General features: G+C 47.0%; 1 protein-coding gene across 3 annotated transcripts in view; it reads left to right on the top strand.

Annotated features, from left to right (window-relative positions):
* The window catches only part of Plekhm3 (pleckstrin homology domain containing M3), a 163,717-nt gene extending 148,027 nt beyond the window's left edge, over nucleotides 1-15,690 (top strand). For all 3 annotated transcript variants that reach the window (XM_048458960.3, XM_048458959.3, XM_085698975.2), the window contains one exon: nucleotides 9,915-15,690. In XM_048458960.3, the coding sequence (XP_048314917.1) occupies nucleotides 9,915-10,092 (178 nt within the window). In that variant the 3' untranslated portion in view covers nucleotides 10,093-15,690. The remainder of the gene's footprint in view (nucleotides 1-9,914) is intronic.
* The last annotated feature ends 11,748 nt before the right edge of the window (nucleotides 15,691-27,438 follow it).

Here is a 27,438-nt window from a genome sequence, read left to right as displayed (position 1 = left end):
AACCACCAGAGTATTGGGCCAACTCAGGGCTTCAGAATCACAGGTACTGTGAATATCCAACAAAGGAGGTGACATTCCCCTCTTTGGTACAAGCAAATTTAAGGTATGCTGTTAGGAGAAAGGCCTATGCAAGCTAAGGGACCCTTCACACCTGGGAAATACCAAAGTTCACTCCAGGCCGGCTCCCCTGCAGAGAAAATTTCTCACCCCAGTTTCCTTCTCCAAGCCTGAAGGTCTCACTCAGGCCACTGAGACATCAAGAGGAGGCCAAGTCTAAACTGAGGAGTCCCCAGGAACTCCTTTGCCTGGCATCACCAGCCTAGGAAAAGCCATGAGAATTTATGTAACGCCATCTTGTTAAAAGAATGGACCCAGTGGCAGGAGATAAATAAGGAAATAATATAAAGCAGTAACTGCCTTGTTCCTTCTAAATTCACACCAGTGACCAAGAGTGTATTCCCAAACAACTTACACTGCTCATAAACTGAGTTTTTCTGGACTTTCTGTGTGTTTTCTAATATGCTTGGAACTCTCTTATTTTAGCTGTACTAGTGATGAACTCAGCTGTGCTAAGTGAGTCCCAGTCAGAGTCCAAGATGAATTATTTCCTTTTAAAGCATCTCTCACAAATACTTTTCATTTAAAATTAAAAAGGTAGCCAGTGAGTCAACAGAAATGCAGAGGGAAGCCGAGACCATTGGTTGTCATCTGCATTACCCTGACACCTCTCCGCTGCTCAGCTCCTTCTGTGTCTTAACCAGGCCTTTAGAGGCTGCATTAACCTCCAAGCATTTTGAACCATTCGGGCATCTGTACAGAGCTGCTCTTGTGTCTAGTCCCCAGCTGCAACAGCTATAGTCTGTTCCAGTACCGGCCGCAGTGGTAGAAATGTTTAAATCCTCCTGCAGTGCCTTTTCTTTCTCTAGCAGCAAATTTATTTTCTGAGCTCAAGTAATTCCACGAAAAGGTGCGCATTTTTTCCTTGAGAATCATAGTGACTGCCAGGTAAACCTTAAGATGCAGTTTTAGTGTCAGAAGTACTAGTTTCCCGCTTCCCCAGATGCTCCTGCATTCATGTCAAATTTGTTGTATTTTTAAACACAGCCTGAGTGTGGCTGACTCCTCTCCTGGGCCACAGGTTAGCAGGAAGGGCTTACTGAGCATTTACACAAGGGATGATGGTCAGTTAATGTCCCCAGTAGGGTAGCAAAATTAACAAATGAATTAATTAACCCTTGTTTGCATTCTATTTTGAATCCAGATTGTAAGTAAAGCTTTTGTAATAGGTATTAGCCAAGCTTAGCTGACAGACTCAGAAGTCTAGGACCAAAGAAAGCCTAAAGCTTTATGGGTTGCAATCAGGGAAAGCTCTTCCTTAATTAACTCAGGCTTAGAGGACAGATAAAAACATCATTACAGGACATGCCAATTGTCTTCCCAAGAGTTGAGGTGTGTGTTGACTAACCTGAAGGACTCTGTGACTGCTAACTGGAGGAAGGCCAGAATTCAGTCACAAGACCAGAATCAAGTCCAAAGCTTGGGGCCACAAAAGCCACCAGTTAGTGTTTGTATTCTATCTGCTGACAGGCAGGCGTCATAAGCATAGGAAAACAAATGATGCTTAACTCCAAGCACAATTATTTACGCATTAAAAAGCTAATTTATGTGTGTACAAACACACACACACACACACACACACACACACACACACACACTACCACCGTACCACACAGTACACACAGGGCCAAGTAGATGTTGCCTATTTTAAATATTAAGAGGAAGGCTTGGGGTGAGTAGGTGGGAATCACAATGTGTTGTAGTCAAATGCTCCACTAAACAAGATGTCCACATCTCTTGTTCTCCTCATGGTCCCGCTGACAAAATAGAGGGGCCTTTGGACTCTCAGATTTCTGGTCACCTGGAGACACTGCCTACGTCACCACTTTGTCGCTTGCCTTGCCCCATTTGTCAGAACCCATTCATAATCAGTTTCTTAATTAGGTTAAAATTGTTTGTCAATTTCTTGTTAATCTTTCTACTTCCCCTAAAGAGTGACCCTAATAAGTCTTCTTATTTGTTATACTTTTTTTCATTCATTTTTACCTTAGGACCTTTAATAACAGATTCTGTGTATTTTAACTGAGAAACATGCATGTGTATAGGTGCATAAAGTGTGTACATATACAAAAATACAGGCCTACTCATACATAACACAGGTCAATTTCCTATTTAAGGAAATTATAGGGTCTTTGGTTTTTTTTTTTTTCATTTATATACTCAGTAACAGAAGAAAACAGCAAGCCAAAACATTAAAATGAGCAGGCTTCAATAACTACCTCACTCAGCTAAAAGATTTAAGTAATCTTGCTTTACTGGAAAGGCCAGTGATAGCATGAGACCGTACAGGGCACCTTACATAGCAGCCATAACCAAAACCACGCTCGTATGCTCACAGTGATTGCTTATTTCTGCTGCTCACCCTGTTCCTCATGGCTGTGCAGAGTGGAAATCAACCAAAGCTCTATACTGTTCTAAAGGCCCATCCTTTGCTTGTCATAGGGCCAACAAACTGGAGCCTGAATTTTAATCCAAATGAAATATCCGAGGCCATTGCCTGAGCCAAAAGTAAAAATACAGCAGGAGGAAAACCTGAGAGGAATGAGCAGAAGCGTTACAGTGCTCTCCGTGGGCAGTGTCCCTACAGTTTCCTGCGACCTCCCTGTGTGCAGTTTGAGTCTGGAGGGGGCAAATGAAGCCATCAGACCTGTCTCGAATCGGTCTCACATCATCAGCATTCCAGAACAGGAAACTGTCTGCAGCCAGGAATTCTTGCTTCTTTGCCATAAGATCTGAGAAGTAAGCCTTCCCCTTGCATGGATGTAGCTCAGCTAGTTTGTAACAGGTCCTGGTTCTTGGAGTCAGTAGCCGTAATAAAACATATCTATTGCATCTGTGGTGATAGACTTAGATCTCTAGATTATGAATGTCTCCCTTACTTGCCATAGGTTAATAAGAATTTTTAGGTCAAAACTGTTTATAAAATGTGTAGTTTTATTCCAAGGAATACTTCCTACAGAGCAAAGCATAACTTTTATTGCCCCCAAATAGTGGGTACCCCTACACCTCTCCCAAAGAAGGGTGCACACAGATAATTAGTGATGTTTTCTAGAGCAGATCTCCAGTTGCCTTCCTATTCCCATCAATTGTGCTGTGCCCAGAGCTGGTCCCCCTGCCCTGCACAGGTCACCACAGTGCAGCTCTGAAACTACACTATCTCATCGTATCTTTTTTATACATTTTTTATTGATATTTATTGAGCTCTACATTTTTCTCTGCTCCTCTCCCTGCCTGTACCCTCCCCCCTTCAACCTTCCCCCAAGGTCTCCATGTTCCCAATTTACTCAGGAAATCTTTTTCTACTTTGTACTTCTCATGTAGATTATATCTGTGTAAGTCTCTCTTAGTGTCCTCATTGTTGTCTAGGTTCTCTAGGATTGTGATTTGTGGGCTGGTTTTCTTTGCTTTATGTTTAAAAACCACCTATGAGTGAGTACATGTGATAATTGTCTTTCTGTGTTTGGGTTACCTCACTCAAAATAATGTTTGCTAGCTCCATCCATTTTCCTGCAAAATTCAAGTTGTCATTATTTTTTTTTCTGCTGTGTAGTACTCCATTGTGTAAATGTACCACATTTTCCTTATCCATTCTTTGGTCGAGGGGCATTTAGATTGTTTCCAGGTTCTGGCTATGACAAACAAAGCTGCTATGAACATAGTTGAGCACATGTCCTTGTGGCACAATTGGGCATCCTTTGGACATATACCCAAAAGTGGTATTGTTGGGTTTTGAGGAAGGTTGTTTCCTAATTTTCTGGGAAATCGCCACCCTGACATCCAAAGGGGTTGTACCAGCTTGCATGCCCACCAGCAATGCAGAAGTGTTCCCTTTTCCCCACAACCTCTCCAGCATAAGTTGTCACCAGTGTTTTTGTTCTTGGCCATTTTTACAGGCGTAAAAGTAACAGAGTTGCTTTGATTTGCATTTCTCTGATGACTAAGGATGCTGAACATTTCCTTAAGTGACTTTCAGCCATTTTAGATTCCTCTGTTGAGAGTTCTCTGTTTAGGTCTGTACTCCATTTTTTTTTTATTATTATGTGATCTTTTAGTGTTCAATTTCTTGAGTTCTTTGTATATTTTGGAGATCAGACCTCTGTCTGATGTGGGGTTAGTGAAGATCTTTTCCCATTCTGTAGGCTGTCGTTTTGTCTTGTTGACCATGTCCTTTGCCTTACAGAAGCTTTTCAGTTTCAGAAGGTTCCATTTATTAATTGTTTCTCTCAGTGTCTATGCTGCTGGGGTTATATTTAGGAAGAGGTTCCTTGTGCCAATACGTTCAAGTGTATTTCCCACTTTCTCTTCTATAAGGTTCAGTGTAGCTGACTTTATGTTGAGGTCTTTGATCCATTTGGACTTGAGTTTTGTGCATGGTGATAGATATGGGTCTATTTTCATTCTTCTACATGTTGATATACAGTTATGCCAGCACCACTTGTTAAATATGCTTTCTTTTTTTCACTTGGTAGTTTTTGCTTCTTTATCAAAGATAAGGTGTTCAAAGATGTGTGGATTGATATCCAGGTCTTCTGTTCGGTTCCATTGGTCCTCCTGTCTGTTCTTATGCCAATACCAGGCTGTTTTCAGTACTGTAGCTCAGTAGTAGAGTTTGAAGTCAGGGACTGTGATGTCTCCAGAAGTTCTTTTATTGCACAGAGTTGTTTTAGCTATCCTGGGTTTTTTGCTTTCCCATATGAAGTTGAGTACTGTTCTTTTCAAGCTCTTTGAAGAATTTAGCTGGGATTCTCATAGTATCTTATAGCTTAACTAATACGACTAAGTGGAATTAGAAGGAATCTAACACGGTCCTTGCTGTCCATTTCATTTGGCTTTTCAGTTTGAGACTTTCTGGAGAGGAAGCAGCCAGTGCTCCTTGACCCTCACTCCCCACAGACCTTGGAGCAGAGCATAGTTGGGGGGAGTCCAGGTCCCCAGAATAACTTCTCCTACCCATCCCCACGTGTGTGGGTAGAAGACACTTTAGGTATCATTTAACCCAAGTTCTAGAAAATAAGGCTCAAAGGCAAAGTAACTTCCCCAGTGTCCTGTGATATGAGCACCAAGCTGGCCTGAGAAATCAGGTCCCTTACTCCACTAATGTTCTCACCTCTGCGGTAGGGGCCTCATGCAGCTCTGCTGCTTTCACAGTAGAAGGTGCTGAAGCAGCTTCACAGTTCACAAAAGCAATCTACTTTATCTTATTTTATAAAGTACATGCAAAAAAATGCCTTTGATTTGCCAGGTGGTCTGGGTAGAGCATGAAGGTATAGGAAGGCCACAGAGAAATTGCCCAGAGAATCTGATCCAAAAAACTAATAAATGCAATGAGAGCCGGCCAACCAGAATGGCTCTGGGGTAGAGTTGAAAAGCCACTGTGAGGTGGTAAAAAGTTGAGTTACTGAGTGACGCACAGTGTCACTCAACAACAACACCATGGGTGTTGATATCAAGACTGATTTTACTTTTGGAAATAGTCTCAATTTCACACCCTTCTTGACTCCCTGAATGCTGAGATTGTACTACATCTGGCCCTTGACCGGTCTCTTTCCCAGTGCTGAGGAACAAACCTAGGGTCTTGTTGGACATGTTGTCTACCACTGACCTATGTCCAAACCCCTTGACTTCGTAAATGATATTCTAAATAACTTCAAAAAGAACAAGATAGTTAATACTTGTTTGTTCAGGTATTTTTATCCCATGCTTTGTTGAAGATGAATTGTTTTGAGAATGGCATGTGTAAGAGCACTGAGCTGGATCTTGTTGATTGGCAAGAGTGTAAGTCAGCAGGTGGGAGGGGTGCTTTTTAACGCACTGGGCGCCCTTATGTGATTTTGTCTCCAGATAATTAAGTCAGTGGTTTTCAGTAGGTGTTATTTTGACCCCCACAGATATTTGTGAGCATCTGGAGATATTGCTTCTTGTCACAGCTCAGTGGTTGGGGAAAGGTACTCTGAAGCCAGGGGTGCTACTAAGCATCATACCGTGACAGAATAGTCCCTTGCACCAAAGAAAATCCCACCCAAAATGTCAGTGGCACTGAGGTTGAGGTTCCTAGATTACTGCAGCAGTGGATGCACCTACAAAAAAAGAAACGGGAAGTCCACTGTGCCTTTGGTCAGCAGCAAGCTGCCTGCAGTGCATTCTGTGCGTCTCGCTGCTTGGCAAGGGGACTCAGACCTGAAGACCAAACTCCGTCCGATGTGGGACTTTCCTTTTCGCCACCTGTTGCAGCTTTCGGTAAGCAGTGATTGCGGTGATAGATTTGCCTGTATAGAGACAACTCCTGAAAAGTTGGGCAGGCTGAATTGTCTTATCTCTTTACTTTATGTGGAGAGGTGAGTGTCTGTGAAGGTTCACATGTGTACATAGTACATGTAAGGGTCAGAGGTCAACCTCAGGGATCATTCCTCAGCTGTCATCAACTTTGGTTTTTGAGACACCATCTCTCACTGTGGTCTAGTACTCACCAGTTTGTCTCGACTGCCTGGCCTGGGTGTGAGCTTAGGATCTTCGAGTCTCTGCCTCCCCTGGGATTCCAGAAATGTGCTGCCATATGGGGGCTAGAAATCAACGCTGGTCCTCCGCATAGGAGGAAAGGTTGCACGTGCTTGGCCTATTGAGCCATCCTCCCAGCTCCTGAGTCACATTTAAAATAGTCAAGGAACAGTTAACACCTGCAGCCAAGCATCTTTCCAAGTTCCCAAAGAAGACTGAGCTGTCCGCTGCACCTGCAAGTACTTCCCTTGCCCTGCATTTCACACCTGTATTGCAAGGTCCAGTTCTTCTTTCCTTTTGTTTGTTTGTTTGTTCGAGATAGGGTCTCTCTGTGTAATGCTAGCTGGCCTGGAATTCCCTACATTAACCAGGCTGGTCTTGAACTCAGAGATCCGCCTGCCTCTGCCTCCTAAGAGCTAGGAGTAAAGGTGTGCACCTCATACCTGGCCTGCCATTATTCTCTATAGTGAAAAGCAGGGAGCATGGTGGGCAGAAGCTAACCGACTGTCTGAATTTGGGAATGTCATTGATTGATGAATTCATACCACAGTTGAAAAATACCTCCATGTTACAAATTGTTAGAAAATAAGACTTGGTTCTGTTTTGAACTCATTAATTTCTTTATCTCATACTTTTTTCAGTTATTGACCTTTGGCTCAGCCAAGCAGGTGCACTCCTCATCACTCTGTGGGTGGCTTTCTTTTTTTTTTCCACCAGAGATATCTGATAAGACTCAATCTCTTCTCTCACTGCACGCCTGGTATCAGCAGAGATAAGGGAGTGGCACTGGGGAACAAGGTGTTTTCTCCTTATCAGTCACTGCCTTAGAGCCACGCCCCTAGGCGGATAAATCCACGACCAGGTCTGGAGGAAATTTATTTGATAAAGCTACCATTAGTGTCATTAAATGGTAGGAACTTACCGAGGTGTGACCCAGTAGGGACAAAACCCCTGCCACTAGAGCACAGTTAGCCCAGAGAGAGGCTCTAGGAGACCTGACTCAGCCCTTCATCCTGACTGACAGGAGTGGAGGGGTAGGGAGAGGGAGAGCAGAGGTGACCCAGCTGTGTACAGGGTCACCTGTAACGGACCTCACTTCAGTATGCAGGGTCTTTCTACCTGTATTTGTTCATTGTAGTCTCACAGCAACCAAATGACTAGGAAGATGGCATGGTCAGCCATACTAGAAAAGAAGGAACTGACTTATGAGAAAGTAACCATCCACCTAGGATAGCTCTGCTACAGAGACTTTAGCAACTTGACACTGGCACCCTGCCTTAAAACTGCATCCCTGCTGGAGCCCACGGTGTGGGTGGCCACCAGTGGGAACATTGGCTGGCGCCAGTAGCTCTGGGTTCTAGTAACAACTGTATCTCCAGCTCTCTGTGATGACCACTAGCCCTTTGGGAAGCTTAGTTTTCTGCTCTGTGAAATAAGGGCTTGATGCAGATACCCAGGCCACACAGGGAAGCCAGACTGCAGAGAGGCCTCACAGAGATGCCTGAGGGGCACAAGCTTATCCTTTGCCAGGAACTGCTGGACACTTTACCCATGATCTCATTCAGGCCTGCAGCATCCTGGGGTGCTGGCTGCTCATGTTATCTGTGCTAAGCCAGTGAAGACTGGCGCTCTCCAGGTGAGGTCACTGGCTCCAGGGCATCATCTAGCTGTGTACACTGCACCTCAGACTGGGTGGCTCAGAGATGTGTTTCTCACAGCTCTGGGAGCTGGGAGCTGCAGAGCAGGGTCCTAGCAGGATTGGTTTTGATGAAGGTTTTCCCTGATGGCTTCACATAGTGCACAGGGATTAAGATGTTGAGAAGCTCTGCTTCTTGTGTGAAGGACACTCCGCCAATTTTGAACCAGAGATACACCCTTACCTTAATTAGTTTCCTAGTACTACGCAAATACTCTGTCACTAATAGGAGTCACCTTGGGGGCTTGAACTTCTTTATGGGAACTCCAGGGGACACAAGTTGGGGATAGAGAAGCAATTTGCAGTTCTTCATCTGTTATTCTAGTGGCCACTGTCCCCTCAAATGGGAGAGCTGAGCTGGGAGAAAGTACTGCTGTGGGGTAGGAACCCTCTGGTTAGCTCTTTACTAGACCCCCTCCTAATTCCTCCTTGGGACAGGCCACTGAGCCCTGCACGGTGGCACAAGAAGAGAAACATCAGCACGTTAGGGAATGGTGTCCTGAGACTCCTACCCCAGAGCAGGCCCAGGGTGAGCCCTGATGACACCGGTCCAGGGATGCAGTTCCCTGGGCTGCCAGGGTAAAGAGAAAGTCTCCTTTCAGAGCTCCTGCATAGCGCATGCGTGCACACACACACACACACACACACACACACACACACACACACGAGCAGGTCATTGGCTGCAGCAGCCAAGGTCATTAGTCACCACTGAGAGCTTCCCAGTGAGAACAGGCTGCGAAGGCAGCCTCCTGTGCAGACTCCAGCAGACAGACAAGCCGCTAGTCATCCGCTGGGAATGCTGTCTCCTCTCCGTAAGCTGCCAGGTCTGCCCTGGTGGTGAGAAAATGTTTGCTTTCCCAGTTCTTCACTCTTCCTTGTTCACAGTTAGGTCACACAAGTAGACCTAGAGAGGTGGGAGGGTTTTCCTAATTTTTTAAACTTTATTTAACTTTATTTCATGCACATTGATATAATGATGTCAGATTCTCTTGAACTGGATTTACAGACAGCTGTGAGCTGCCATGTGGGTGCTGGGAATTGAACCCAGGTCCTCTGGAGGAGCAGTCAGTGCTCTTAACCACTGAGCCATCTCACCAGCCCCCAAGGGTTTTCCTAATTTTAAAGAGTGCACAGGACATCATTCAGAGAATGAAAATGTGCCATTGGACCTTCCCAAACTATCACACAGTGTCAGGAGTTAAGAGGGCTGGAGAAGAAAGCTGTGCCCTCACGTGCAGTGCAGGACTGCCAAGGCCCGCCGAGGGCTTCTGCCTCCTGTCATTCACCCTAGAGATTCTGCTCTCCTTTCTTTGTGGACAGGAAACTGGCGCACACAGCCTCTGCTGCTGCCGTTGTCGCTGTTATCAGAGTCACTGGGTCAGTGTTGACTCCCCTTCACCCACGCCAGTGTCTCATGAAGCTGGCTCTGATCACAAGAGAACTGTCACTAGTGAAACTTCAGCACTGAGACTTTTGAAACAGATGCAGCTGAGTCTCTCAGTTCCGCCTCCTCCCAGGGAGAGAGGTGTCCAGAGGAGCAGACAGAGGTCTCCAAGGCTCTTGTGCTCTGCTGTCTTGTTGACATCTCCATGTTTGGTCTTTGCAGGTGTGAAAGCTGTGGAGCTGTCTTCCATTCCGAGTGCAAAGAAAAGTCGGTCCCCTGCCCACGGTGTGTCCGCCGGGAGCTGCAGAAGAAGCAGAAGTCCTTCTGGCGGCAGCTGAATGTGGACGAGAGCCTGGAGGAGGCGTGCACCATGTTCGAGCTGTGCTACCAGAACACCTGACTGCAGGCCAGGCTGCACACACCACAGCCACCCAAGGGCCACTCTTGCCCATGCAGATGAGGCTGTTCCCTCTTCAGCTAGATGTAGATATATAAGTTATTTATTTATATTATATACACACCTATACGTCCTGTACGTATGCTTTGTGTAACCCATTGTCCAGAAAGTCCACAGAGACCCTGTGGCTGAACTCGTACCAGATAGCTGAGTTATACTTAGCCATGAAATGCAGCTGCTTGCTCCCGGCACCTGTGGGTCCCACACTGCTCTGCAGCCCAAACCCTGTGCTGCACAGGCATCAGAGGAAGCGCCTCCCACAGCACAGCTTTGGGTTCTTACTCAATTTCAGCCTTTGCTGGGGAAGCTGAGGTAGAGATCATTGTCATCTGCTTCGCAAGGAAATCTCCGAAACACGAGAATACTTGCGGATCCTCCTCCCAAGGCGCCAGAGTCCTTGGCAGAGATGGGAGCAGTGAAGCAGAGCCATGAAGCAGAAACCCAGCAGGTCCCTCCCTGCAGCAGGAAGCCTGAGGAGCAGAGCCACCCTGGGTCTGAAGCTAATCCCTGAACATGACTACACGAGACCTCGGCGCCAGTCACTGCGTGTCCGCCTGCTGCCTGCTGGTACGGAGCCCAGCATCTGCCTGATGGTACTGCAGAGTGTGCACGGGTCTCCTAAGAACAGATTTCCAGGCATGGCATGGAGGACGTTTGTTATTTTTTCATAGTGCTGGCCAAGAAGAAATATCCTAGGATCGTCCTCAAGCATATCAGTGCATAGACTGCTAGGTAGCATATGCCACATGCCTCTTGGGGGACCTGATGTTTCCTTTCCTGGAGTCCTCCATAGGCGGTGCCCACCTGACATTTCAAAGGTTTTATTGCTCACTGTCCGTCACAGCACTTTTGATTCCTAATCAGTCCATGAAGTGACTCTTGCTTTTGTATTCTGGGTGTTTTGTTTGTTTGGGATGAGGGCATATTTTATGACAGGGTCTTGCTATATATATATCCCTGGGCTGGCCTCAAACCTGTGATCCTACTGCCTCATCCTCCCAGTACTGGGATTGCAGGTGTGTACTACCATACCTGCTCTGCTTTACTTGTTTTTAGTTATTTTAAAAATTATTTAAAATTAAAAATTATACAATTATTAAATAATAACTTGAAAAATACCAACATAAATTATTAAGAAAATACCAAACATAAATAGAATTCATGAATTTAATATTATTAAAATAAGTAGATATATACATATATATAGTTGCCACCTTACAGTAACACAAGTAAATATTATAAGAATGAGAAATGAATCCCTATGCTCTTTGGAGCAGTCCCCTTGATAGCCCTTTGTAAGAACCTATGTAGTTGTCACTGTGACCAAGATGGCTGGTAGAATGGCACTGGGACCCGATGGCCAGCATTCCTGCTGCCTTAACACAGGACGAAATTTGTTTGTGTGTCTTTCCTGTTGAACTGATGCTGCCCACGCTTCCGTCCGTCTTTCGGATTTTCACTGTTATTCAGATCTGGGGGAACATTGGCTCATAAAGTATGTGTCCATCGCATCTCCATGTTGCTCCCTGCATGCACCAGCTCTTTGATGTGCACTAGGGGACAGTTGGCTGACTTGTGCAGCTAAGGGTGAGCAGCTCTCAGCGCACACCATTACCTCTGGCCCCAGACCACAAAGTTCATTGCTACACATGCATTTATTTCCTGGCTACCTGGAAGCTATAACCAAGGCCTGAAAGTTGGTAAAAGACCAGGGCCTTGTTTACCAGACACTCTGGGAAAGGTCGACACCCTCAGCTGGAGTGGTAGAGATTGTTGCATGGAAAGACAAGGGCAGAAAGTCTGCAACACTTGGCAAATAGGCAAACAAATTTGAGTCTCTCCCTTCTTCCTCCCCTTCGTGAAATACAGTATTTATATTTCCAGCCTCGAAGAAGAGAGCAGAGCATGCTCCTTCACAGGAGAGTTATAGACCTGCTTATTCTGAAACAGATGTGCTCCCGCGGCACAGCGCCTTCTCTCTCCACCCCAAAGCCCTGTCACTGCAGCTTAGTCTTTGGCCCTGCTGTAATTAATGTATCTGTGATTCCGACTGTCAGGGAGGCTGTTCCCAGCACACTGAGCATGGCGGCCTGAAGAGCACAGTCACCCCGTACGTACACACACACACACACAGAGAGAGAGAGAGAGAGAGAGAGAGAGAGAGAGAGAGAGAGAGAGAGAGACAGGTTTGCCCTGTGTACAGAAATCACAGGTGCCCAAGGTCAGACCTGCTTCAAGTCAAGGGTAAAATCTGAATCCCTGCTCAAGACACCTGAGTTGTCCCCCCTGTCCCCTTAGCAGGCCCTGCTGTGTGAGCCGACCTTGGGAGCTCCTAGAACCTAACCCTGGACATTGCTTTTTGCTTACTTTTTGAAGGGGAAATAGATAAACAGTTGTCTTTAGCCATCTAGAACTAAGCCATGTCGCTACCACTTCTGTTTTCTCTCTCATGTACATCCCTGATAGCCTGGTCCATAACAACCATCTCTGCCACCACCACCAAAATCTGATAGGACACAGTGGAGCCAACTTAGGAGTTGGGTCTACCATGAAAATTCAAAATTGCTATTTTCAGCCCCGAATGCCATAGAGTGCATGAAGGCCCTTACTGTTTTCAGGCCTAACAAATTACTTGGTGCAGTGTTAGGTAATTGTTCTCCTGCTCAGAAACCACCGAAAGAAAAGCGAGCCTGTGGAGTCCCGCCTCCTTTTCTCATCTCGGCAAATATCGTACAACTAAAGCATAATGGAAAATGGCCCATTAATCTCCCGGAGCTGGCAGTGGAGTCCGGGGAACTGCTTTTCACTAAACAGCCCATTCCCTGGTGTAGCACAAGAATTCCCTCCTGCTCATGCCAGAAACTCGTGTGACACCATCCAGCCTGGGGGAAGTGTTGGCACCCAACCCCACCGTCAAGAAGCCAGTTCCCAAAATAGACCTGTGTTTGCACTGCAGCAGGAAGGCCAGAGAGCTCCAGAGGCAGTCCGTTGCGATGGGAGTGGAGTTCTTTCCAGTGCTGCCTGTTCCCAAAGTTGAAAGCAGCTTTATGTGAAAACCATGTAAACTCTGCTTCCCCTGAACTTTCCGTGCTGAATAAGGACCATCTTTTGGGAGTCTTCACATTTGATGAGGTGAGAGGTGACCACTTCTTACTTCTTCTGTAATAGGCCTCCACCAAAAAAGAGAATGTGACTGCAGTGCCTTGGGTTTGCAGGTTCTAGTCCAGTCCTGAGGTAGCCCAGTGTTGTGGTGCCCCTCAGCTGCCCCTAAACAAAGGTTTCTCTGTCCCGCCGTCACTGTGGCTAAGAAGCAGTGCACCCTCTGGTGAGGTCTGGCCTCTGTCGCTGCTTGCTGCACCCTGAATGTGAGCACCCATGGGTTTCTTTCTGCACCTCCTTACGGAGGCTTGGCTTCCAGCCCAGCCAGTTGATTCTCTGTCCGTGGGCCAGAAACACCAGACACAAACTCCCTATCAGAGCAGGATCACAGTGATGCCACACGTCCTGAACACCAACTACAAGGACCGCTGCCATCAAGGAAGCAGAGACACGTTCTGCTGCTCATTCCAGGGGGAGCCCTGCCCTCTGACCCTGCAGAGCAGCCCTCGCTGTCACCTCCCCGGCTTTGCTGAAATTGCTAGACTAAGAACTAATCTTTGATCCTTTGTTGGAATACTGCCTGGTTCCAGCACAGACTTTATTTTGTTTTATTTATGTATTTATTTGGTAAATGGAGATGTGTGCAGTTTTATTTGGGGAGTTTTCTACACGACTTTTCACCTTCAGAAATAACATGGAGAAGTCGGGAATTTCAGACGACAGGGAATTTCAGCCTTGGCATGGCTGGAGCCGCTGACCTTCCTCCTTATCCTCTCCTTGGCACCGACTTGTTGATGGTGAGCATTAGGAGTTTGGGCCACCTCTCTGCACCTTCCCACTTGCCTGACCCCAGGTTACTACGTTGAAGAACCCCCTCGGCAAACCTAACCCATGCTGTTCTCTGTCACAGGGTCAGGGGTCTTGACGGCTAGGACTCAGCACCCAGCAGTCTCTTCCTAGAGATTGTTGTGTCCTTTCTTTGGATTCCAAACTCTCTGCCTCAAGAATTTCTTCCTGGTATGTTTGAGGGGGTGCAGGGCTGAGATAAAAACTCCACACCACTGTAAAACGCGGTAAGAATCAAAGGGAAGCATGGACTATCTCCTAGCCTGACCACACGTGTCAGAGCGTGATGGAGCCCTGGCTTTGTAAAGTCGGCCCCGGTATGCTAGGGAGCACTGGCGAGTGGGACATGGGCCACTCTGCTGGTCCCTCTCTGAGGGAAGAGGCCACTGACTGCTCATCTTTTTAGGAAGCCCCTTAGTGAAGCCAGTTATTTGCCAGGCCAGTCGAATAAGATACCTACCGCAGCTTTTCCACAGTTGGGTCCCTCTAGCTGGCCATGGAAAGCTGCAGACCAGCCCTGTCCTCTCTCTTAACTCCCTTGCCCCTTCATCCTCATCACTGGCCCAGATTTAGGGCTCTTCCTTCCCACTGTCTCCTTTCCCTGTAGGAGTGCCTTATAGTCTAGTGTAGTCTGACCCACTTGAAGCCTGCAGGACCCTTCAGCTAACCCTGGATCTCTGCGCTCTTCCTGCTGGCCACTGTGCAGTACACGGTGTACCTGGAGCCTGATTATTCCATGATGCTCATCGGACCTTCCACCTTTGCTTAACCTGGTGCCTTAACTTCACAAGTAAAGGGAGTCACATTGCAAACACGTTATTGGAGTGGAACATCGGTTTCTTCAGTGTCATTGGCTCTTTTACCAGGAAATACAAAAGACAAAATATAGTGTTTTGACCTTGTTTTATGTTTCTTAGCCACTCTCTGTTTGCTTGCTTTCATTAACCAAACTCAGGGGAATGTCATGTCACCAAGGTCAATGGGGAAGAAACCAGCTACCCAGAACTGAGTTATGTAAAGTCTACGAACTCAGTCCTTATTAAGTTCAAAAGTGACACCAACACCAAGATTTTTTTCCCTTTACTGTACGAAGATTCTTCCTTTCTTGCCACCTGTGTCCCACATGAGCAGGGGGAGCCTCTGGGATGTATGTTGATGGTGGTGTCCCTGTGTGCAGCCTGGGCCACCTGCTGAGCCAGCCAGGACTGCAGGTGGAGAACAAGAGGGTGGTGATGCAGAGGTTTCCGGACAGCTTGCTCTCGGGCTCCCGCGTCAGCTCCGTGTCATTGCCCCTCAGTTCTGCTCATGCGGTACCGAATCAATTAGGACTTTGCATTTGAGCCGTTCCATCCCTCTGTACAGTGGTTTGTAATAGCTGATGTGCTGATTCGTGTGTTCTTTGTTGTCTGATTTTATTGCTTTTTGTTTGGGGTTAATTTATCCACATTTTTGTTTACATTATCTTTTAAGATAGTAACTGTAATAATATAAAACGGAGGCTGCGCTCTTGACAGAGCATCTCTTTTTACCCATTCCAAATTGTATAAAGTTCTCTCTCTCTTTCTCTCTCTCTCTCAATAAACAACAATGAAAGTACTTTCTGTAATGTTAGATTTATTAAAATACTATTGATTTTTTTTTTCAGGAAAGGGGGAGGTGAGTCCATGGCATCAATGTACAAATCAAGATCTGAGGTCTATGGAAAGTAGGCTGTTTATTTGGGGAGGGGGGATAAAGCTTTTTTATTTTGTCTTATGTGTGTGAGTGTGTTGCTTGTGTGTTTGTGTACTGCATCCGTGCTTGACGCCCAAGGAGTTCAAAAGAGGGCATTGTATCCCCTGGAACTGGATTTACAGACAGTTGTGATGAGCCACTATGTGGTTGCTGGGATCGAACCTTGATCCTCAGGAAGAACAACAAGGGGTCTTAACTGCTGAATCATTGCTCCAGCCCCTTCCGTTGTTTTAAAATCACCCTTACATCTAAATGTGTGACTCTATAGTATTGTCACTTTCTCTGTGTTTACAGGAAGTATTGTTTGAGTTTGCTTCCTGTTGATATGCTAACCATCGTGGCAAAATCATCGTGGGGAGGAAGGACTTTACAGGCCAATCTGATCTAGACATAATCTAGGCAGTCCCTCAGTCGAAACTCCTGCCCCAGCTGACTCTTGACTGTGTCAAGTTGACAGTAAAACCTAGACAGGACAGTGGTGTAATGTGAAATGTTCAATGTCCTGTTCTGGGTGTTCTTTGCTGAATCAAAGCAGTTCTGAGACAAATGTCTCGAGGTGATATGCTGAATGTCCTTCCCCAGATTTCCCTGTTTCTCATATCCCTTCCCTGGTCCTCTCCATATAAGAAGGACAAGTGCCAGTCAGTCAGCATCAGGAAAAGGCTGTGACTAAGGACCACACTCTAGGAGATGAGGAAATAAAGAGAAAGAGCTGCACATGGTGGCACGTGCCTTTAATTCCAGCACTCAGGAGTTAAAGGCAGGCTGCTCTCTGAATTCGAGGCCAGCCTGGTCTACATAACCTTTAGTTCAGGTATAGCCAGGGCTACATAGATCCTGTCTCAAAATAAAATAAAATAAAATAAAGATCTGGTGTCTTTGCTCTTAAGTAGCCTCTGAGAGATGAGAATTTATTAAAAATAGGCAACTGTCCCTCCACCGAAAAGGCCTGAGGGTGCGACAACTGTGTCCTTGGAGCCTTTCCAAAGCACCACTGAGACTTGCTTCCCCAAAGAAGGACATTGTAAAGAGACTAGCAAAGGTATTTCTGGCTAAACATTTGCCAAGGGTGAACCCTGAGCCTTACTCCCCAGACACACCCAATCTAGGCCCTGCCCTGCCCTGCCTATCCACACAGGAAATAGCCCAGCCCATACTCTTCTCCAGGAGTGACTGGACTTCATCCTCACACCAGACCTGCCACAATCCATAACAGAAGGAAACGAGTTAATGTTTCACTTTGTGAAGCTGGAGCCCGTGTTCAGCTGACCACGGTTGGAGGACTATGTCTGAGGAACAGCAGAATGCTTGGGCACTTTCAGAGGGCAGATACCCATGCCCCCAGAGGCTAGATGACAACCAACATCTTGTCTGCCTCCGTCAAACTCCAAAGGCATGACTTGGTTCTCCCTTGTGGTGTTTTGTTTTGAGACGAGGTTTATCTGTGTAACAGTCCTGGCTGTCCTAGAACTCACTCTGTAGACCAGGCTTGACCTCGAACTCACAGAGATCTGGTTGAGTCTGCCTCCTGAGTGCTGGGGTTAAAGATGCACACCACCAGGCCTGGCTTTCCTTTGTGTTCTTATTCTGTCTTTTGATGTTGACTCAGAAGATGGCTCCAGTCAGTGACTCCCTCATGAAAAACACAAAGGAGAGCAGAAGGCCGGGCCATGTCCCAGACAATGGAGTCAGACGCACTCTGGATGACTCTGAGTAGTAAGAGTATTCAAAGCTCTGTGAGTGCGGGCGAGGGACGGTGCTCAGTAGTCGAGTACTCAGCATGGACAGAGCCATGGATTTGATCCCCAATACCACAAAAAGTAAAGGGCCTCTTTAGTAGGTTTGATGTATTCTGAAAGTTATGAACCACTATCCTAGTCAGGTGTAGTGACAGGGGCCTGTAATCCCAACTTCTCAGGAGGCTGAGGCAGGAGGATTCCAAATTCAAGGACTGATTGAGCTAGAGTGAGTTCAAGGCCAGCAGGGACAATTCAATGAGATTCTGTCTCAGGGTTTTAAGTAAGGACTGGGGACCTAGTCAGTGGCAAAGCATTGCCTGCCCACTGTGTGGAAGGCCTCTGTTGAGCCCCCAATGTGGGAGGGAGGGGTGGCTAGTCTAAATGTGGAAGCTACCTTGAAATGAATGTAAGTATCGTGGTGGCCCACAGTGGGGCTGCCGCGCTGTGCTGTGATTCTTCTCCCAGCAGACAAGACAGAACTTGGGAACTTGATGCTCACCAGCAGCGATGATTTTCATAAAAGCTTTAAAAAGAAATCACCTTTACACCCCCTTTATTTCCTCCCAGGGTGTGGTCAGCTTCTGCTGATCTAGTGCCCGTCATCTCCAGAGGTCATGCACAGCTGTGTCAGGGCAGGAGGGGCTAAGATAACCACAAAGGAAGCTTTGTGTTCTCTCCTTTCCCCGAGATGTGCTTCCGTGGGAGTCTGCTCCTGCTCCAGTCCTGGGTGTGAACAGTGATCCGAGTGGATGGCGGTGTTTAAAATGGGAATCATCATCAGGTCTTGGGGGTTGTTTTTGTTTGTTTTGTGTTGTTTTTTCCCAGAATGGTATGGTTCAAGAGATTCAGGAGCTCTTAACCTGAGTCCAAGTTTCACTTGATTCTGAGGAAGAACCAGACTTTCAAAGAAAGAAAAACAAGTCATTCCAGTCCAGACTCTGTTGGATTTCCAAATGCCAACTACAGATGAATAGAGACAGAAAGGAGTTATAATATCTCTCGCCTTCGTGAACTCAGACATTTGTCTAATGCCAGCATTGATGGAAAACCCAGAGTCTTCTACTGATGGAGGCGTTCAGAGTCTCCTACCCAAGAAATGATCTTGACGCTCTGAGAGAAACCAACGACAACCCCAGCTTGCTTCCAACTCACTGGCAAGCAAGTGTCAAGGGCAGAAACAACTCGAAATGAATGGGGTTCCACCAAGTCCTTTCTGCGGCCTCCCATTAGAAACTGTATTCTCGATCATGAAAAAGGTCATCTCTTTTCATCATTGTATTAAATTCTGATAAGGACAGAGGATTCCTTCCATGACAACCCAGGTATCTAGTACCCGATACCCAGGAAGCATGAGGCAAGCCACGCCCTCATTTGCATCTGTTCCCTCCTAGCCTGACCAGTTAAGAAAGCAAGCTGTTCTTATAGCTGAGCATATAGAAGTTCTGATTTGTGTGCACTGACATCAGATTTACCTGGGCAGTAGAGAAATTCATTACCCCCCACCTTTATTCTGCAGCTCTTTATTAAGAGCTATGGGTTTTAAACAAATCAGCCAGAGGTCATGAGTTCACACACTATTTCAGAGCCTGCCCTGCAACCCCAGGCAGCTGTCATGTTGGCCCAGGGAAAATTCCTCTGGCCTTTGTACGGACTCCCCTGATATAGTCTGTTGTTCAGTGGCCGAAGAGCTATTAACACAGTAATTTTTCCAAATGAACATTGAGCTAAATTATCTCTAAGGTATAAAGGAACATCTCTCGGTGTGTTATGGAAAATTGCCTCCCGAATTACAAGACTATACAAAGCACATATTAATTCTGGGCCCAAGGACATCCAAATAGCCTTAGATTTGTGCTGCATTGTGGAAACACTCCCTTAATAATGTCAGGCTGGGAGGGTATCACAAGGTACATGCTGTTATGAAAATAAACCAGAATCTCTCTCCATTAGGATCACTCTGCATACACCTAGGCCTGGCTAGAGGCATTGTGCTCTGAAATTCAAGTCTTTTGAAGAGGAAATAAATTCTAATTGCAGAGGCAGAGAGTAAATTTGAATTCTAAACTGGGTCGACCTCCCCAAATGGCTTTCTCTCTGCTGCCCACAAGTGAAGGAGGCACCTAGGAAGCAGCTGATTGTAGTCGTGATGGCCAGAGAGGATGCCTGGCACACTCAGGACCACGACAGAAGAGGGAAGAAGGCAATGCCCAGTGCCAATGTGTGCAGTGAACTTGTGTCAGTAGGCAGCTGGAGACAGGGAGAGAGCCCTGGAAAGGAGTCCTTTCTAAATCACCCCCAAAGTTCTTCCTCACGGAAGGTCACATACTAGTCACTAAGGGTGTGTTCAGTGGTTCATTTTTAAGAAATCTCCCAGTGTTGGGGATCAATCCCAGGTACCTACTCGTACCAGAGTTCTACAACTGAACTAATTCCAAGCTCTTCCCTCCCCTTAAAAAAAAATCAAATATTCCAGAGAAAATCCTGGACATGACATTTTATCCCCACATGCCTTAGTATACATCAAAGAAAGATATCATTGTCACATGGTCAGCTTCGATGTTTTCCCGCACCTAGCAAAATTAACATTAATTCCTGGTTTACCATGGAAACGGTTCAAATCGAATTTAGCTAAATGTCTCATAAACATACATTTTGGATTTGTTCGAATAGCAAGTCCTTTAAACAAGAAGCATTTAGGAGCTAGAGAGCCGGTGTGATTGGAAGAACATTCTGTGCAGCCATGAGAGCCTGGGTTTTGATCCCCAGCACCCAGGTAAAACTCCAGGTATGGCCGGATGCTACTGTAACCCAGTGCTAGCAGGAGGCAGAGATGAGACTCACCAAGGCTGGTCAGCCACCATGCTAGCAAGGAATTACAGAAACAAAGCAAGCTCTGGGTTTAGTGAGAAAACCTGTCTCAAGCGGATAATGCAGAAAGGTACAGAGAAAAACAGCCAATATCCTCCTCTGGCCTCCGTGCACATGCATGGGTACCCACCCTGTGCATACACATGCACATACGTGCACAAACCACATATATACACATAAAACGAAAAGGAAGGAAGAGAGAGGAGGCATTTCTGACTCCTCTAGAATGGAAGACCCCAGCCCTTGCCCACTCCCTGTCCCTTCCAGATAGTCCTGATAGTCGGGGTTCCCTCGCTTCAGGACACGACCTTAACCCCTCGCTTGGCCTGCAGGAATTTGAATCTTTTGGGGAGTAAGGCAGCCAGAGCAGGTGGGCCGTTGAAGAGGGTCCGTCAGAGCACTGGTTTAGCTTTATGCCTTTGGTTCTGTCGGGCATGCTGTGAACGGTTTCTCCCTTCGTCGAGAGTTCATTTCTGGCGTACTGCCTCCCCCGGGCTCTTCTTTCTTTTTCCCTCTTTTTTCCCGCGTGCATTTGTGGTCTCACTGGGCCCACACACCCAACAGCTACTCCAGCGTGAGCCTTTCCAGGGCACCGTTCCCACTTGGTTCTCAGAAGGCTCTACTGGGCCAGGAAGAAACTTCCCTTACCCGAGAACCCACCTTTTAGCAGCCTGCAGAACTGAGGCCGTGGTAAAATTACTGGACTCACTGGCACAGTCTGCCCAAGAGTTAGGGTGGGATCCTACAGAACTGAGCCGGAAGAACCCGGGGCTCCAGAGTCCCTGTCTGTTGCCTGGTATCATCCTGACACCCAGGCACTGGCTCTGGGGTCCCTGTAGGCAGATTTCTTCACCCCAATATGTCTCCTTGCTGTTTCCAATCAAGTCATAGGATACAAATGTTCTTATTGCCCGCCTACTGGGCGAGGATTTCAGTTTAAAATACCAGAAAAAAAAGTTTTTAAGGCAGATTCCCATCTAACCAACGTCAGCGTCAACCTTCCTTTGTATCCGGGGATGACCAGCTTTAAGCTTCGGATCCCTCTGCTCTCACCTCCCACGTCTGGACCGCAAGCACGAGCTGTCATGCCTGGTTTATTCCGTGCTGGGAAATGAACCCAGGACTCTGCAGCACTCTAGCAACTAAGGTGCATTCCAGCCCCTCGGTGTTAGAAATGATAAAGTAAGATTGCAAGACGTTATCCCTCGGTAGCAGAAGCTGAAATGTTTGCCAGACTATGACTTTATTTGCCCTGTGGTTAGACACATAACTGATTTTTTTCATCAGATATAATGGAGGTTTGATTAAGATTATTCTTTACAATAGACAGGAGCCTATGATTATCTATCATTATGGTCAGAATGTTTTAACTTTAATTTGCTTTTAATAAAACTTCTTATCTCAGGTCACAAGAAGACAGAGGTAATAGAAGGGTTGGAATTCCCTGCTGGGATGTGAAGCCTGCGCAGTGGGCATTCTCAGAAGTCCCCAGACCAGGATCGTGAGTCAGCTGGGAATGTGTTTGAAACCGCATTCTCAGGCCTGCTATGGACTCACTCTTCCAGATCCTTCAGGTGTGAGCCCCTGACCCTGTGGCGGTCTGTGTGGTAATGCCCACCCTCCCAACAATCACCCTGATTGTGATACTGAGGTCCCACTATGATGGTACATTTTATTGTCACTTTGATTGGATTGGAAAATGTCTACAAGATTAGTAAAAGGCACTTTTTGTTTGTTTGTTTTTGTTTTTGTTTTTTGAGACAGGGTTTCTCTGTAGCTTTGGAGTTTGTCCTGGAACTAGCTCTTGTAGACCAGGCTGGCCTCGAATTCACAGAGATCTGCCTGCCTCTGCCTCCCAAGTGCTGGGATTAAAGGCGTGTGCCACCACCACCTGGCTGTAAAAGGCACTTTTGAATATGTCTATGACTAGGTTTCCAAAGACTAGTGACCAAGGGAGGCTCACTGTGGCCTCATCCCATAGGCTGAGGGCTTAGATGAAGCAAAAGTGGAGTCAGAAGGAAGCCTATTAGCACAGATATTCCTTCCCACTTCACTGACTCAAGTGCCATGGCCCCGGCCTCAACTCCCGTGGAGCTTCCTGCATGCCAGCCACTCCGTCAGATGCTGACGATGCAGTGATATAAGAGATACAGCCTGGCCATCAGAGCACAGAACAGACCAGAGAGAGCCAGCTGTGCACAAGCAGGGCAAGGCTCTCTGTGCTCTTGCTAGGAGAACAGCATCCTTAGGGAGTTATAAGGACCAGCGCAGAGTCCAGCTGTTGTCTTGGCTTCTGTGCTTTCATACTGGGTGACTTGGCAAGTTCTTTAACCTCAGGGAACTTCATCTTCCCCAGGTACCTTTTTCTGTAGGGTTAGTGGGGGTTGTGGAGCTGTCCTTGGAGGGGTGTGAGATGATGCACCTGAGGTACACACAGGCAAGGAAGAGAGGCTGTCAGAAACTGCTCTCCGCAGGCTGCAAAGAGAAAGCAAGAAAGAGTGCGTTTCCATCTTCTCCAGCCAGGAAACACTTCTGGGGGGGGGGGGGGGCGAGGCACAATGGGAGCTGGCATGGGAAGACAGCTCACTGTGTGGGAAGTAAGGTGGTGGGGGAGACTAGAGCTAGGTGGCTCTTGCAGGCTTCATGGGTCCTTCTTGAGTCCCCCCAAATTCACTGGGCTGTTATGTGTACATTCACCAATTCCTCTTTTGTTGTTTTGTTTTTTGAGACAGGGTCTCTCTGTGTAGCCTTGGCTGTCTGGAAACTCACTCTCCACCAAGCTGGCCTTGAACTCAGAAGTCCCTCTGCCTCTGCCTCCAGAGTACTGGGATTGAAGGATGTCAGCTGTTACCGAAAGAGGAGTGAGGATGCGAGGCAACCAATCCCAAGCTAACTCCAAAAGATTCCAGTTATAATTTTTTATTATAAGGGGCAAATTCATGGAACAGGGAAGAGAAGTCCAATCTCAGGTGTGTAATGCGGGAACAAGAAAGAGAGAGAGAGAAAGACACACACACAGACAGACAGACAGAGAGAGAGAGAGAGAGAGAGAGAGAGAGAGAGAGAGAACACACACACACACTAGTCCTGGATGGACTGGCAGTTTTCTAGGGGTACCCAAAAGGTCACACCCTAACCTGGTCCAACCTCTTAAAGGTCATTGGCTGAAGGAGGTTTCCTATCAGTCACCCTAGGTAATTCCTCTTTAAGAATATTCCAGATGCCAGTAGCACCTCCCATACTGCCAGGCTTCCTGGAATGGGATAGTTCTGAGGAAGCAGGCTTTCATCCTGTGGATGGGGACCTCTTTGGCGGTTGAATGACCCTTTCATAGGGGTCACCTAAGGTCTTCGGGAAACAGATATTTACATTACAGTTCGTAACAGTAGCAAAATTACAGTTGCGAAGTAGCAACAAAAATGATTTTATAGTTGAGGATCATCACAATATGAACTGTATTAAAGGGTCACAATATTAGGAAGGTTGAGAACCACTGCTCTAAGAAGATGGCTAAACCCCTCCCTTCCCTGGCTGCCTGCCCCCTTCTGAGTGTGGTTGAGATTGGGACTTCTCTGCTTCTGGGCTGGCAAGAAACCCGAGAGCCTGGACAAGCTCAGACTACTCAGGTTCCCCTCTGCCAGAGCTGACGTGGGTGCTCTCCCATGTTTCTCCCTTCTGCCCCCCTCCCCTCTGCCAGAGCTGACGTGGGTGCTCTCCCATGTTTCTCCCTTCTGCCCCCCCTCCCCTCTGCCAGAGCTGACGTGGGTGCTCTCCCGTGTTTCTCCCTTCTGCCCCCCCTCCCCTCTGCCAGAGCTGACGTGGGTGCTCTCCCGTGTTTCTCCCTTCTGCCCCCCCTCCCCTCTGCTAGAGTTGACGTGGGTGCTCTCCCGTGTTTCTCCCTTCTGCCCCCCCTCCCCTCTGCCAGAGCTGACGTGGGTGCTCTCCCGTGTTTCTCCCTTCTGCCCCCCCCTCATCACCCACTACCTGAAGTTCTCCTCCAACTGTTTAGTAATTCCATTCTTCGAGGTTTTGGTTATTAATTTAGAAAGCCCAGCGCAAATCAGAGTACCCTGCACCTCTTCTCCGTCATTCCCATCTCTAAGATCCCTCCTCCTCCTGCCCTTTCATTTCTATGGCTCCCTGATTGGAAAAGAGCAGGGGCCCCCTTCTTCCTTCCCAACTCCACAATTGTCACCGCCAATTAGTGCATTGTTAGGGCACACAATGGCGTTACTGTAGCCAGTGGAAGGGGACGCCTTTGTGCTTCTCCAACGGGCCGTGGGGGCAGTCAAGTTTCATTTAGAGACTTAAAACACAACCCCTGAAGAAAAATAAATGCTATCAGAAAAGTATAAAAAGGAGGGGGCACGAAAATAAACCAAAAACAAAAAAAAAGACCAAGAAGAGAAAGGCAAGGATGAAGGAAGTGATGGTGAGCCAGCAGTGAAAAGGGGAAGAGGGGAAGAAAAACAATCGCCGTTCAGAAATGAGGCTGAACTCCTGAGAAGCCCCAAGAGGTTGCTACATGCCAGCGCTCCCCTCAGAACACAAAAAGGGCTCAGGCTTAACAGTAATTAGTGGTGTGATTGTGCTTGGAACACTGCTGTCTTTAGAAGGGTTTTCCAATTCCCTCCTACCCCCCTCTACCCTGTCCTTACCAATAAAGTGGATGGGAGCCCAGCAGTGAAGCTGGGTAGGGAAAAGGCCTGCCAGTCGCGCTGCCCAGGCAGGCTGGGTGAGAGTAAGCAGGTCTTCCTCTTCAGCAGGTAAATTGGATTTTATTCTCTAAAGCTTGAAAATAACTACAGTGGTTTTCTTTAATAATATGCCATAAGGAGGCATTTTCTAGCTAGTTTCACTTCAAGTACCTTTTGAGCAGCCTGGTCCTTTTGTAGCCCAAAAGATGCTCCTGCGGCCCAGAGCCCACAGGTCCTGGGCTTTTTCTGTTAGCTAAGCCTCTGAGCCAGGATAGCTTTTCTTGTCAGAAGACTTCTACTCCAAAAGAAGTGAGCGCAAGGCTCAGTCTGAGCAGGCAGTCCCTTCAGGGCAGAGGTCTAAATGCCTCTTGTGTTCTAGCATCCTTCCCCTTCCTCTTGACCCACCTCTGAAACATCTGATCATGCCTGGTGCTTCTTAGAACTCATGGTACAAGGGACAACCAGGAAAGAACTCCCCGATATAAAGCTGACCATGCCTGATCATTCTACAGTCTTCTATCTGCCTGTCAAACCCCCTAATTTCTATAAGGCCTCCCCCAGTCAGAATTACCAAATAGGGGATAATTATGGTCAGAGACAGAGAGGTGGGATATTTGGAGCAATGTGATTGTTTTTGTTTTTATTTCCATTTTGAAATAGCCAATTTCTAACTTGTGGCTTACATCACTCTTTTGTGTCTTCGTTTTCTTTCAAGCACACTTCTATTGCCGTTGGTAACAAGGTCTGCATATCCCAGGCTGACCTCGAACTCACTATGTAGCTGAGCATGACTATGAACATCGGATTCTCCTGCCTCCATCTTCCGAGTCATGGGATTGCAGTTTGTACCAACACACTGGCTTTCTTCAAGTACATTAAATATGCTTGCTTGCCTCTTTCCTCTGCTGAGATAAAGCCAAGTTCATTTAGAAAACAAACAAACAAACAAGCTAGAGGACTCATGTGCTCCACACCAGCCTTGGAAACCAATTGCATCTTAGAAACAAGATGGTTGAAACCTGCTCCCTGGTACTGCCGCGCCTCTGTTTTATTTTTCCATCCATTAATGTCGAAGAGATGCAGCTAAGGGTGCTTTCCTAGCATTTACTGGAGCTAGGCAAAATGAAGGGACCATCTTAGAGTGTGGAGATCAGAATTCTGGTCCACCTGCAAGAGTAATAGGGATGGTGTGTCTGTGCTCGTGTGTGAGGGGCGCATCCCTGGGCTCAGTTTCAGACATCGCCAAGAATCTTGGAGGACAGCGCTGGGAAGAGTTCCTCATCCTGCTACCCGACGTGCCTCTGAAGTTGTCCTCAGGGATGGTGGCTTGTTTATACCCTCCTTCCTGTGTAGAAGCGCCCCAGGTCCTTCCCCAACTTCCTTACTCCTTACTTATTATGAACTCCATGGCTACCATCCGTCTCCAAAGGGGTGTACCCCCAGTCAGAAATTGATCCTGGAACCCTCGGACAATGGCCCGTGAAATGGCGCCAACACACACGTCAGGAAGTGCGAACTGAAGGGGTTGTGATGTGTGGTGTTTCCAGACTTGACCGAAAAGGGTTTACCAAGCTGTTCTAGGTTGGGTCAGGGAAGGTGTCTGCCCCATGGGAGATGGTGCATGGAAGACTCCACATTCTTTCAGCCTCAGTCTTTTGTTGAGTGCAGTGACAAGACTCCAAAGACTCCAGGACAGCAGCTTCCAAGCTTCCTATGCTGAGACCCTTACTTTAATAGAGTTCCTCATGTTCCGGTGACCCCCAACTATAAAATTGTTACTACTTCATTACTGTAATTTTGCTAATGTTATAAATTGTAATGTAAATATATGATATGTAGGATGTCTGATCTGCAACCCCCAAGGGGTCACGACCCACAGGCAGAGAACCACTGCTTTAGAACCTACAGAGCAAGAGATACAAGAGTTTGGTGAAAAATAGTCTTGCTAGGGATACGCCGCCTGGGTGTGTCCACCATTCACAGAGCTTCAGTTCCCATTACTGCCATTCACCTCCCCCTTTCCAGACCCTGTGTGTGTGTGTGTGTGTGTGTGTGTCTGTGTCTCTGTGTGTGTGCGTGTGTGTCTCTGTGTGTGTTTGTGTCTGTATGTGTCAGTGTATGTGTTTCTATGTGTGTGTGTCTGTGTGAGCGTCTGTGTGTGTCTCTGTGTGTGTATGTGTGTCTGTGTGAGTCAGTGTGTATGTCTGTATGTGTGCCTGTCTGTCTGTCTGTGTGTCTGTCTGTATGTGTGTGTCTCTGTGTGTGTCTGTGTGAGTGTCAGTGTGTGTGTGTTTGTGGGGGGGGTA

The sequence above is a fragment of the Myodes glareolus genome, chromosome 1, assembly GCF_982192425.1.
Source record: "Myodes glareolus chromosome 1, mMyoGla1.1, whole genome shotgun sequence".
NCBI classification, from domain to species: Eukaryota; Metazoa; Chordata; class Mammalia; order Rodentia; family Cricetidae; genus Myodes; species Myodes glareolus.
Note: the sequence above shows the minus strand (reverse complement) of the source record. Positions and strands in the feature narration are given on the sequence as shown.